We start from the raw sequence: 12,633 nt of genomic DNA on the forward strand, positions 1-12,633 counted from the left end.
GCAACATAGCAAGACCCTATCTCTATCCCGCCCCCCCCCCCCCCGCAAAAAAAGTGGCTATTCAAAGCACTGAAAATCAGGAGTTTGGCTGGGAAAGAAGTAAAGGGAAAAGCATCCCAGGCACAGACAGGAACTCGAAGAGGAGGGTATGTCTCTCCTCTGGCCAGAAGACATGACCTGAGGAGAGAGTAGTAGAAACCACAGGAGTCAGGCCCAGGAGTTGAGAGGGTGATGGAGACTCCTGAAGGTTCGGGTTTTTGGTCTTTTTTTTTTTTTGAGACAGTCTCAAGCTGTTGCCCTGGGTAGAGTGCGTGGCATCATAGCTCACAGCAACCTCAAACTCCTGGGCTTAAGTGACTAATTATCTTACCTCAGCCTCCCAAGTAGCTGGGACTACAGGCACCTGCCACAATGCCCAACTAATTTTTGTAATTTTTTTTTGTAGAGATGGGGTCTCACTATGGTGTTCAGGCTGATCTCACACTCCTGGCCTCAAGCAATCCTCTTTCCTTGGCTTTCCAAGGTGCTAGGATTACAGGCCTGAGATATTGTACCCAGCCCATACTTAGGTTTTTTTTTTTTTTTTGTAGAGACAGAGTCTTACTTTATCACCCTTGGTAGAGTGCCGTGGCGTCACACAGCTCTCAGCAAACTCCAACTCCTGGGCTTAGGCAATTCTGTTGCCTCAGCCCTCCAAGTAGCTGAGACTACAGGCGCCCGCCACAACGCCTGGCTATTTTTTTGTTGCAGTTTGGCCAGGGCCGGGTTTGAACTCACCACCTTCAGTATGTGGGGCCGGCGCCCCACCCACTGAGCCACAAGAGCTGCCCCAGACTTAGGTTTCTTTAAAAACCACCCTATGATTCAGAGGAAAATCTGGAAGGGGCAAAATAGGTGAGGACGGCAATCCAGGGGATGACTGGAGTAGGGGGTGGGTAGAGCCAGGGCAGTGGAAAGAAGAGGACAGGGAGGCAGGCCAGAGGTGGAATCCTGGCTGAAGCAAAGAGAAGAGTGAGGGAGGGGTTAGTCCACACCTGCCCCAGCTGTAACACAAGGGTGGACGTTACACACATAAGGGGAAGCAGTCAATGAGGATCCCTCTTGGCTGTGGAAGGTGGTGGTTGTCAGTGAGGCATTCAAGGGACAGTGTATAACAGGGAGCTGGATGTGCTTTGAAGGCCAAGGCTCTGGAAGCCACCTATGCTGGACACAGGGTGGAAAGTCCTGGAGCAGGGATGCCTTTGGAAGAACTTGAGCTGGTGGTCTTCAGCCCCCAGGTCTAGCATTCAGTGCAGAGAGATCTCTGGAGAGGTGGCAGGAAAACAGATTGAGTGCCAGGCAAGAGGTAGAAATGGGAGGTTATAGGGTGTGGTAACATTAACCACTCGGCAGACGTGTCAAGATGTGGGAGGAAAAGTATCCACTGGGTTTAGCAAAGTGAGATTGCCAGGGACCTTGAGTTTTCCTTGTAGAGTTGAGGGCAAAAGAAGTTAAGGAATGAGTGGGCGGTGAGGAAGGGAACTAGAAGGGCAGCCAAGATGACTTTTTGAAGGAGAGAATTTGGGATTGTTTTGTGGTGTTTAAAGGCTAAGAGGCAGGAGGGAGGAAGAAGGGTTCCTGGGACCAAGGGCCTCGGTGGGTGGTGAGGGATTTGGTGTGGCCAGAGGAAAGCAGCGAAGCAGCCACGATAAACTCAGTGGGAAGAAACCATGGGAGAGCCCATCCCAGGGGTGAAGCCACCTGTGGTAGTGCCCAGGACTGGAATGAATGTAGTTATGAAGGGGGTTTCTGGGCTGAGTGGGGGTGTCCCAAAGATCAGGTTGGGGCTGGACAGGCTCTGGGCTGGAGGTGACAGATAAAGCAAATAAAAACTACACAATAAGCAAGTAATAAAATTTTTTGAAAGTATGTCCCATGCAATGTTTGGGAAATACTCATACTAAAAAAATTATTCATGCCCATGTGAAATTCCGGTCCTATACCTGACCTCACAATACTAGTCTTGCTGTGGAGTAGGAGGTCCAGGTAGGGTATGGGGACCGCGCCACCCCACCTAGGGATCCTAGTCTGGAAAATGGGTAGTGCCAGAGGAGCAGGTGCCGAGCGAGAATAAGGCTGAGGAAAAAGTCGCTCCTTTCGTCCACCCCGCGGTGCCGCTACAGGTTCCTCCAGTTGGAGGAGCCCCTAGTTCCAGAACTTTGGTCTCGTCCCACCCACCCCCGCCAGCACCATGGTTTCGTCCTAGAGGCCCATCGATAACCCTGCGCTCAGGGTTGATCGACTCGCTCCGAATCCCTTCGCCGTCCTGGGTCACAGCAGAGCTCGGAGCCGCCTGTAAGGTATGGAGGCCGTGAAACGAGGGGAGGGAAACAGCTTCTGAGCGGCAGGGAGAGCGCTGCTGGGGCAGTCTGGCCGGTAGGACGGAGCCAGGGCGGTCGGTGGAACACCAGGGAGCTCGAGGACCCAGCCAGACAGTGCCCCGTACCATCAGGGCCCGCCGCCAGCCTGTTACGCATGCGCAGCCACCGAGCTCGCTAGTCCCTGGCGGCCCGCCCCTGCGGCAGAGTGGGCCCGGACTGCCCCCTGCCGGGCGCAGTAGGAAGGTGTTCGCGCGGGTACGTGGGGCGGGGGTGGGGGCGGAGCACGCGCCGGTAGCCTAGTTGCTCCCGCTTGCCGGTTGTTAACGCATGTCCCCGAACCTGTCTGAGCTAGTTTCCCAGCCATCCCTCGGTACACAGTGGCTCTGTAATGTACTTAGTACTGGGAGGTATCCTCTGCTTCCCACCTCTCTCCCCTCCAGACGCTCTGACGGCCTGTGCAGGTTTTGGTGTTCCTAAGAGCCATACCATGAACACCTCCCCTGGCACAGTGGGCAGTGACCCCGTCATCTTGGCCACTGCAGGCTATGACCACACCGTGCGTTTCTGGCAGGCCCACAGCGGGATCTGCACCCGCACCGTGCAGCATCAGGACTCTGTATCCTCCACCTGGGTGGTGGGCAGGGTGGTACGGGGCAGTACACGGGTGGGGATAGGCCTAAAAGGCCTGGGGTGATAACGGTGCAGCAGCTTAGGCCAGATCCCAGAGGTCCCCAGGGCCATATGGCTCGCTTCCTGCCATCCTCTTTAACAGACCAAGCAGGTGAACGCGTTGGAGATCACACCAGACCGCAGCATGATTGCTGCTGCAGGTATCTGTGACCCTGGGGCTCTGTCCCCTGATCTCTGGTGGGCCAACTTGTGCACAGCCAAGCTCAGGTCAGCCTGTCTCCCTAGGTTACCAGCACATCCGCATGTATGATCTCAACTCCAATAATCCCAACCCCATCATCAGCTATGATGGTGTCAACAAGAACATTGCATCTGTGGGCTTCCATGAGGACGGCCGCTGGATGTACACGGGTGGGGAGGACTGCACAGCCAGAATATGGGACCTCAGGTGTGAAGTGCTGGGCAGAAGGGGCCTGCTGCCTGTGGGTGAGGTGGGCCAGGCTGGCATACTGTGTCTTAGGTTCTCTCCAAGGAAAGGATGAGACAGGGAGCTTTGTGTGGGTGATTTATTGAAGGAAGTGAGAAAAGCAGAACAAAGTCAATTGCATCAAAGACCTAGCTTTGTGTCCAGGCCAGGGGCCATACTGTTCCTTCCCTTCAGTCAGTCACTGGTTTTAGGCTGGCCCCCAGAGAGGAGGGCCCAAACTCCCAAGTGCTTCCTACAGCGTATTCCTCTTAGGAGGGGAACAAGGATAAATCTATCAGGAACAGGTCATGAAGGTGTAGCACTAATGGCATCCACTGTAGATTATGGTGTGTTCCCTCACTTCCACCCTGCAGGTCCCGGAATCTGCAGTGTCAGCGGATCTTCCAGGTGAATGCGCCCATTAACTGTGTGTGCCTGCACCCCAACCAGGTGAGGGGGACTTCTGAGGCTGGGTAGCCTAGAACTCTGGAGGTCAGGGGGCCTGCCCTGTCTCACCTCCCCTGCACCCCAGGCGGAGCTTATCGTGGGTGACCAGAGTGGAGCTATTCATATCTGGGACTTGAAAACAGATCACAATGAGCAGCTAATCCCCGAGCCTGAGGTCTCCATCACATCTGCCCACATCGACCCCGATGCCAGCTACATGGCAGCAGTCAATAGCACTGTGAGTCTTTGTGGGTGCAGCCCCTTATCCCCTGCAGATGCGCTTATTCCCTTGGGCCTCTTTCTCCCCTCACAATTCTGCTTCCCCCTCCTGGGCTCCCAACACTCACACGGCCACCAAAGTCAGAGCCTGGGTATTACTGCTGTTGCCACTTCTACTCCCTACCTGAGCCCATCCAGCAGGTAGCAGGCACTTCAGTTTCAAGTATGACCACTTCCCTCTTTTTTCCCCTGTTGCCTCCTGGTCCAAATCATCTTTGTCTCCCCCTGACAGTAGACACACTCTTTAAGGCCTTCCTCCTCTCTGACCTCCCCTGGTCCCTGATCTATTCTCCCTTGACCACCAAGGTGTCCAGCAGCACTGGCCAGATCAGTTCCCCTGCAGGACCTGAGATACCCCAACTCCTAATCATGCCTATAGGATGCTGTGGTTTGGCCCTAGCTCTCTTTTCCAGCCTTGTCTTCTCCCATTAATTTGGTTGAGATCCCAGCATCACTACCCGCCATGTCTTTAGACTGCCCTCCTCAGCCTTTGCCTGTGCTGTTCCTTCTATTGGGTACCCTCCCCCCATCCTTCATTACATTCTTGTCAGCCAGCGGCATCCTCCAGGAGGTCATATGCAAGTCCTTGGCCAGGCTTGATCTCCTGTGTTTGGCTGGTTGATATGGCCCTAGGTTGGGACCAGGCCTTGCAAATGCCTCCTACAGATAGGACCAGAAGTGCTTACCAACATGTCCCTGAGTACATTCAGCACCCAGTGTTGGGGCCCCAGGGCATGCTTCCCTAAGTCTCAGGTCAAGGCCAGCATCCCAGTGACTGCCTCCTATCCTGTAGGGAAACTGCTATGTCTGGAATCTGACGGGGGGCATTGGTGACGAGGTGACTCAGCTCATCCCCAAGACCAAGATTCCTGCCCACACACGCTACGCCCTGCAGTGCCGCTTTAGCCCTGATTCCACGTGCGTCAGGGCCTGGTGGCCTGGAAGGGGTCTTGCCTGGGGCTGGGGGCTTGATGGGTTGGGGCCTACCTGGTGTGTGGCACAAGAGTGTAGGGTAGGAGGCTACTGCTCAACACCCCATGTTCACCCCCAGGCTCCTTGCCACCTGTTCAGCTGACCAGACTTGCAAGATTTGGAGGACATCCAACTTTTCCCTGATGACAGAGCTGAGCATCAGAAGTGGCAACCCTGGAGAGTCATCTCGGGGCTGGATGTGGGGCTGCGCCTTCTCAGGGGATTCCCAGTACATCGTCACTGGTGAGCCCGGCCCTCCTGCTCCCCTCCCCCCCATGCTTAGGCCTCTAGGGCCAGCCCATCACAGCTGTTGCTCCTCTGCCTTGGCTGGCTTAGCCCGGCCTAGCCCACCCTGTGCCCTGAGCTGTTGCCTGACCTTCCCTCAGCCTCTTCTGATAACCTGGCCCGGCTCTGGTGTGTGGAGACGGGAGAGATCAAGAGGGAGTACGGTGGCCACCAAAAGGCTGTTGTCTGCTTGGCCTTCAATGACAGCGTGCTGGGCTAGCCTGTGCCCCTCAGGACTGCAGGCAACCATCTGACAGCTAGGACTGCCTAGTGCACATGGTACTGGCTGGATGGACCTGCACAGCACCAGGTCAGAGTGAAACCCCCAGGCTAGCTTCTGCCAGCCCCAGCTAACCAGACCTGACTGGGCTCCCCTGGCTCCCCCGGCCAGTCTAAGCCTACTAGGCCATCTGCCATGGGGCTTTCTCAGCCCCCAGTTGCTTACCTGTACGTAACAGGGCTCAGGAGGCCACCGGAACCAGGCTGCATGAGATGGGCTAGGATAGCCTACGTTCCCTTGAGAAAGTCTTAGACCCCAGGGCCTGGAGCTGCTAAAGCAGGGTCTGGGGCTGGTACCCCCTAAGCCAGTGCTATCCTCTCTTCTCCCCTCTCCACCCACTTCAGGTCCTGAGGCCACAAGAGAACACCGCCACAGCCATGTGGAAGGGTTTATTAGTCTCTGCTACCTCCATGGTGCTGGTGACCCAGCCAGCCTGCTAGACTGGGGAATAGGAGCTGGGCTGGGCCAGGTCAGGGGGCTTAGTCTGGGAGGTAATAAAAGCAGACCGACACGCAGATGTTGCTTGGGAAGCAGATGTCAATGCAGAGATAGATCAACCGCTGCTGCCTCTGGGGCCCTGGGAGAAAGGGGGGGGGGTCCATGAATCTCTGAAGGGCTTCTTTCCCCCAGTCCCCAGATTGTCCTGAGAAGCCACAGTCTTCTCCATGCAGCTGCCCTGACTCACCCTCTGCTCGACGGGCCCAGTAGATAGGGGTCTTTGCACAAAGATGTTGCACCAAAGCCCCCACCTGGGCAGGGTCCACCTCATGGCTCCCTAGCACGGCCAGCAGCTCCTGGGCATAGTGGGTGTCCTGGCTGGGGGTACAGGACCCTTGGACCTGCAGTGAAGGGTCTTGTAGGCTAGGGATAGGGGAACCTCCCCTGCTCCTTGACTATGCATCCCCACCCCCACCTTGGCAGCCCCACCCTCAGCTCTTGTCAGCAGCTCCAGCTAAGGAAGATAGAGCTTTCTGTTCCTCTGAAACCAGAGCCCCAGCCTGCATCAGCCCAAGCTGCACACAGGACCCTTTGTCTGGCCTCTGGCCCTGTGCTGAACCCAGCAGGGGTTGCTCACCCTTGAGGCATTCACCAGCAGCTGCAGGGTCTCCCAATCCCGGTCCTCCATCAGGCGGAGAAAGCAGGCCTGGTGCTTCTCAGGGCGGTAACAGATGCAGCCCTGGGGAGGCAGGGGCGTGAGGGAGGGCCACTCCAGACACCTGGGCATGACCCCTCCCTGTCCACTCACACTCTGCCCGTCGAACAGCACCACCCAGCTGCGGTTGCTCTGAGGAGGAGTCACTGTAATGGTTGCTGAGTTCTGGGCCACATCCACCAGGATGGTTTGGTTGGACTGGGGGACCTTGGGGTTTGCAAGGGTCAGTTGCAGCATCTGCAGCAATGGCTAAGAGTGGGAAGTTGGAGTTTAGCTTGGCAGCCCCCAGCACACCCTTAGCACTGCGCTGTAGGATTTCTGACATTCCCCAAGTGGGCCCTTCCATCCCTCTGGTTCTCTGCCCTCTGCTCTGAGGCCTGTTACAGCTACTCCCAGCCCTGGATTTCTGGAGGGCTAGGATGTGCTGGCTTTCCCTGAATTTTCTCGGTGCACTGGTCCTGAGGAGGGACTCACCTTGGGAGGGCCCTGAGCAAGGAGGCCAAGGAGCCCCCCAGCCACAGCTCCCGCAGTGGCCAGTGCCAGCAGCAGCAGTAGCAATAGGCCAGTGGCTCTCCAGCCTCCAGGATGGAGCTTGGTTTTCACCTAGGGGCATGTTGGGATCAATGAGTCGTTAGAGTTAGAGACCAGCTAGAAAGGTTTCTCAGGAAGGGTTGCAGTGGAGATGGAGGTGGATATTACTATCTCCCACCCTGCCCCAGGTATTCCCTGGGTCCTTGCCCCAGAGGCGTGGGAGGCACTCACCCCAGCAGGCCTGGGCCCACAGCTCTCAGTGCGGCAGCTCCCTTGCTCCATGCTGTAGCCCCTGCTGACAATGTACCGATTGTCTGCAGCCCCTTGCCTACAGCCTCACCCAGGAAACCTCAGGATACCTTTGATGAGCCAAACAACTGTACCCCTCCCCTCCTGACCCACCGCCTCCTTCCCAGGTTCAGGTTCAGATTCGGATCTGATATCCAGGTCAGAGTCAGGATAGTCCCCTCCCCTGCACCTGGGGGCACTTGTCACCAGGAGGCCTGGCTCTCCAGATACTTGGACTGTGGTCTGTGTGGACTGCAGAGCACTGATCTGGAAGGGTGTAGGGTACAGCCACATGGAAATCAAGTCTAGCCTAACTGGAGGGCAGCCTGGGCCTGGTTGAGGCAAATTGCTAAGTCTAGCTGAGGCTGATTTAAGTTTTCCTGAAGAGGTCTGTGTCAGACAGAGTCTTTTGGGTTATTGACTCCCAGGGACAGGCTCGAGCACACAGCAAGCTTTCAATAAATGCTTATTGAGTGAACTCATGGTGTGGGCCTGTGCACCCTCAGCCACTCAACAGCCCCCACCAGCACAAGACAGGATCCTGCAGAAAGCACACTACACAGCAGACTGCAGGAGGCTGGACCATGCACAGACACCCAGACGCAGCCTCCTGCATGCCAGATGGTTAGGTCTGCCTCAGTGTCCCACCTACCCTGGGCAGCTCACTCAATTCCACTCCCACCCCTTACCTCCAGCCATCTAACACTGTAGCTCAGCATGTGTGTGTGCCTGCCTCAGCCAACTTCTCTTCATGGTCTACCCTTTCTCCAATTTCCCTATGTATTCCCTATTGCTTCTCTTGATTCTTTAGAACTTGTTCCCCTGTAATAGCCTGAAATGGGATGGACAGCATTCCACCTGTGGAACTGGAATCCCAGTCAGCCCTTCTATTACCCTTCCCTGTTCCTATCTGTAGGAACAGCTGCAGCTGCCACCTCAGTGCAAGGTACAGTGCTAGTGTGACACAAGAGCAAAGAACACCTGAGTCATTGTGCGTTTGAGAGTTTAATATGGTTAAAGGGCTCAGGGTCACACAGTGCAGTGGCCTGGAGATAGGGCACACACAGGCTCCTAGGTAGTGGGCTGAAGAGGGAGATGTTCTCGCTGCTGCACCTGCCACATGCTCCCAGTGTGGGTGACAACACCCTGACAGGCCTGCTCAATATCCAGACTTCTAGACACCCTTGAGCTGACCTTGCAGAGCGAACGTCAGCACCACCAACCTCAGAGGTAAGGCTACCCTTATGTTGCCCTGTGGCACAGTCCAAGCTCCAGACCCCCAAGGCCCAGGACACCCTTTATTGCTCTGAAAATTATTCATGAACAAATGAAGTAGTGCTGTGACCCCAGCGGTGGGAGAAGCCATTGGGTGCAGGGCAAGGCACTGGGAAGGAGTTGGCCAAAAGGAACAACTTCCTAGGTGTTGCCCTGCAGGTACTGCTGAGCGTCTGCTTCTCAGGCCTGTTAAAGGTCAGCAGGCTTAGGGAACAGGCAGAAAAGGCTACAGCCCCTATTGCTGGCCACCTACAAGGGAATCTAGAGCCATGTTGGGTGGCCCATGGGTCACGTGTAATCCCCACCCAACCTAGGGTAGGAGAGAACAGGAAGAGACTGGATGTTTCATAAAAGGCCTTCCTGTTCTTAGGACATCTCATCCCCCCCTCCCAACAGCCTTGGGCAACAGGCATTTCTTAGCCACCAAGTGCTTTTAGCCTTGCTGTTGTCTGCAGGGCACAGAGACTTCCATGGGATTTTCCCTATGAGACAAAGCACAGCTATTAACAGGCTGTGATTTAATCCCACCACTTCACAAAGTTGCTTGAAAGTTTAAAAAATAGGGTGGCACCTGTGGCTCAAGGAGTAGGGTGCTGGCCCCATACACTGGAGGAGGCAGGTTCAAACCTGGACTCAGCCAAAAAAAAAAAAGTAATTTTTGGTACCAACACTGCTCAGAAGCCCAGAGTTCAGTGAAAGCATCCATTCCCTCTTGGCCACTCAGCCAACAATATACTCAGTCCAAATCACCTAAGTTTAAACTTGAGAGAGCTGAGGTTTAGCTGGGCTGAGTTTACCAAACTGGGTAACTGTGTATGAGCAGCAGCAGCCTGGGTATCTGAAACAGAACAGACACTCAAGTGACATCAGAGTGGTTTTTAAAGAAGTAGGGAACAGAGAAGAGCGTCAAGGGCAGCATCCCAAACATCAAGGACAGGAAGACACTACCTGGGAGCAGCCCCCCTCCTCCACTCTCTGCAGTGAGGGGCAGGATGCAGGAGGCTCTGGGGCTGGACAGTCACAGTGATGGAACCTTAGTTCCCTCTGTGCAAGCTTCTCACAACAGTCACAATAATCAGCCCCTCTCCTCTGCTCTTCAGGGGGTTTGATACCTGAATGAATTTCCCAGCAAAATAATGGTCGACCATCTCTAGACAAGCCTCAGTCCATTAGCAGGGCCTGCTGAGGCTGCCCTTGCCAACACCCAAGGCCTGGAACCCACCCCTCAATGCCCCTAAGCTTAAAAGTGCATCTTAGAATAGAAGCATCTGTAAACAAAATCACCCCCCAAAACGTTTACTTACAAGGTTAACCAATCCCTTTGCTTAACTCCAGGTATACCCTCTGAAGCCAGGTAGTTGAGCATATGCTCAAGCCCCACCTATAAATTTGGGTAACTGATTTTCAATTTTTTTTATTCTGGAGATTGGAGATTAAAGACACTAAATCTTTAACCTTGAAGGGCGGGCAAAAGGTCGGCTATGCTGTCAACATAGAAGTCAGGGACCATTTTCTTCTTAGACATGCAGTCACTTTCCTGATTGCTCTTCACGTCCCCTAGAGTGGAGACTCCAGTGAGGGTGAGGATCGTCTTCAGGCCACAGGTGACGCCCAGGAGGATGTCTGTGTCCAGGCGGTCTCCCACCATGACTGTGCGTTCAGGGTTGATTCCGTACTCCTGGGACACACAGTCGAAGATGAAGCGGCTGGGCTTCCCTATAATATCCGCCTGGCGCTGGGCCGCCATCTCCACGGCTCGGACCAGACAGCCGGTACCTGTGGGGCATAGAGGGAGGGGGAGAGGCCCCGGGTCAGAGGACGCGGAGGGGGCCCGCGGTCAAGGAGCCCAGCCACCCGCCCCCGGGGCGCACGGACCCGCGATGAAGCGGCCGTTCTCGAGCGGGAGCCGGTTATCCATGTTGGTCCCCACGAGCAGGCAGCCAGGCTGCTGCAGGTAGCGCAAGGCCTTCGTCAGCTTCATGTAGCTGAAGTGCGGGTCGAAGCCAACCACAACCGCGCGCACGTCGGGCTCAAGCGGCGCATCCAGCCAGTCGCCAGGTCCGTCGCCCAGCAGAGGCTCAGGTCCCACGCCCACGCTGGCGACTCCCACGGCTTCCAGCTCTGCGGCCAGGGCCGGGCTGCCCAGCACGTAGGCCTTGGGCGCCGGCGCGCCGGCCAAGCGCTGGCGCAGGTAGAGCGCCGTGCAGTAGGCCGTGCCGAAGACCTCCAGGCCGGCACCGGGCCCCGCCGGGCCGCCGAAGCCCAGGCGCCGCAGCTTATCGGCGTAGGCCTCGCGGGTCTTACTGCTGTTGTTGGTGATAAAGCCCAGGCGCTTGCCACGGGCCCGCAGCGCTCTCAGGGCCTCGGGCGCGCCGGGTATGGCCGTCTCGCCGCGCCACAGCACGCCGTCGCAGTCGAACAGCAGCGTGTCCACGTCGGCCAGCAGCGCCTGGGCCCGCTCGGCGCTCAGCCGCACGCAGCGGGCGTCGTCGCCGCCGGCCTCCGCCTCCGCCATGACCGGCCGCCGCCGCCACCGGCCGCCGCCACCGGCCGCTCCTCTCAGCCGCCCGCCGCGGCGCCCGCCCCGCCACCGGCGCTTTCATTGGCCCGACGCCTCGCGCGTACCGCCCATTGGCTGCTGCCTGCGCCAATCCTCCCCCACCTCTGGAACTCAGCACCAACCGTCGCGGCCTAGCGTAGAGAGGAGGGCGGCCATTGGCTCCCCGGCTCGGGACAGACTGGCGATTGGTTGGTGGGACGCCAACCGGCATTCAGAGTAGAGCACCCTCCGCGGAAACGCTACTGGGTGCCGGGGAGCCGGCGCGGGACGAAGGGCCTTGGCTTCTCTAAGGCGGCCGGGCAGCGCGCCCATTGGAGGCGGGTGGTCAGCCTAGGTGACGGAGTACCTGAATTACGTGACCCTGGGCCGGGCAAGCTACTGATTGGCTGTTTTCACTCGCGGGCGGGGCTCTCCGCAGGAGCACGGTGAGGGCCGCGGGCTGCCTGTGGCCGGAGTCAGGTCTGCACATCTGTTTGGCCGTGTCTGGGCCTGTCCCTCTGTCCTGGGGTCAGCTTGGGACACAAGTCATCGCTTCGGCGGTTTACCATTTAGTTCTGGGAGCCAGAGGGGCTTCTTTCCCCAGAGACCTCTCGTTCTTGTCTCCGGTCCTTTGCAAAAACGCTTTCCCTGTGCCTCAGAGGTCATGTGTGTCAGTAATTAGACGGCAGTGGGACTAGGTTTTGAAAGGATACTGCCTATTATACAATGCCTAATTAGTCCCCAGAGTCATCATCAATTGTTAGGTATTAACTTTTGTAAAGGCGTGATATTAAGGGTATAAATCTTAAATATGGAGGCAGATGGAATTTTTACACATGTATGTGTATACCCCTGTGTAAGCACAACCCATATCAGATAGAAAATATTTCCAACACCCTGGGAAGTTCTCTCATGTCCCGAGCCAGTCAGTAGTGAATGACTCTTCCCTCAACCACTTTTCAGACTTCTCTCACCAGAGGCATGGCCTAGTTTATAGATCATTTCATAAATAGGATTATATAGTATATACTTAATGGCTCTTGCTTCTTTGCCTTAAGTATAATGTCTGTGAAATTCATCTTTCTCGGTTTATTTATCATTTTTATTCTTTTTTTTTTTTTTTTTTTT

At 56.1% G+C, this 12,633-nt stretch overlaps 3 protein-coding genes across 5 annotated transcripts; 1 reads left to right on the plus strand and 2 right to left on the minus strand.

The window, feature by feature from the left end:
• Positions 1 to 2,285: 2,285 nt before the first annotated feature.
• On the plus strand, positions 2,286 to 6,234 carry MLST8 (MTOR associated protein, LST8 homolog). 3 transcript variants are annotated; one of them, XR_002773623.1, is made up of 10 exons: positions 2,286 to 2,339; positions 2,801 to 2,976; positions 3,139 to 3,190; positions 3,276 to 3,438; positions 3,831 to 3,906; positions 3,989 to 4,141; positions 4,976 to 5,100; positions 5,234 to 5,397; positions 5,541 to 5,749; positions 6,064 to 6,234. XR_002773623.1 is itself a non-coding variant. In XM_012805843.1 (9 exons), exons 2-9 carry the CDS (start codon positions 2,848 to 2,850, stop codon positions 5,657 to 5,659), a joined length of 981 nt encoding a protein of 326 aa, XP_012661297.1. In that variant the 5' UTR covers positions 2,286 to 2,339; positions 2,801 to 2,847; the 3' UTR covers positions 5,660 to 6,234. The 3 variants fall into 3 exon arrangements, 2 of the variants coding, with proteins under 2 accessions (XP_012661297.1, XP_023369549.1); XM_012805843.1 differs by having other exon boundaries at positions 5,541 to 6,234; XM_023513781.1 differs by having other exon boundaries at positions 2,903 to 2,976; positions 5,541 to 6,234.
• Positions 6,199 to 10,218, minus strand: BRICD5 (BRICHOS domain containing 5). The gene is made up of 5 exons (XM_023513782.1): positions 7,635 to 10,218; positions 7,347 to 7,475; positions 6,795 to 7,121; positions 6,405 to 6,558; positions 6,199 to 6,296 (listed from the first exon to the last, which is right to left on the minus strand). Exons 1-5 carry the CDS (start codon positions 7,683 to 7,685, stop codon positions 6,199 to 6,201), a joined length of 759 nt encoding a protein of 252 aa, XP_023369550.1. The 5' UTR covers positions 7,686 to 10,218.
• A 146-nt stretch (positions 10,219 to 10,364) lies between these two features.
• On the minus strand, positions 10,365 to 11,547 carry PGP (phosphoglycolate phosphatase). Its single transcript, XM_003790800.3, has 2 exons — positions 10,842 to 11,547; positions 10,365 to 10,742 (listed from the first exon to the last, which is right to left on the minus strand). Exons 1-2 carry the CDS (start codon positions 11,479 to 11,481, stop codon positions 10,417 to 10,419), a joined length of 966 nt encoding a protein of 321 aa, XP_003790848.1. The 5' UTR covers positions 11,482 to 11,547; the 3' UTR covers positions 10,365 to 10,416.
• Positions 11,548 to 12,633: the final 1,086 nt, after the last annotated feature.

The sequence above is a fragment of the Otolemur garnettii genome, unplaced genomic scaffold (genome assembly GCF_000181295.1).
Source record: "Otolemur garnettii isolate 467f Iridium unplaced genomic scaffold, OtoGar3 scaffold00044, whole genome shotgun sequence".
Classification (NCBI taxonomy): Eukaryota; Metazoa; Chordata; class Mammalia; order Primates; family Galagidae; genus Otolemur; species Otolemur garnettii.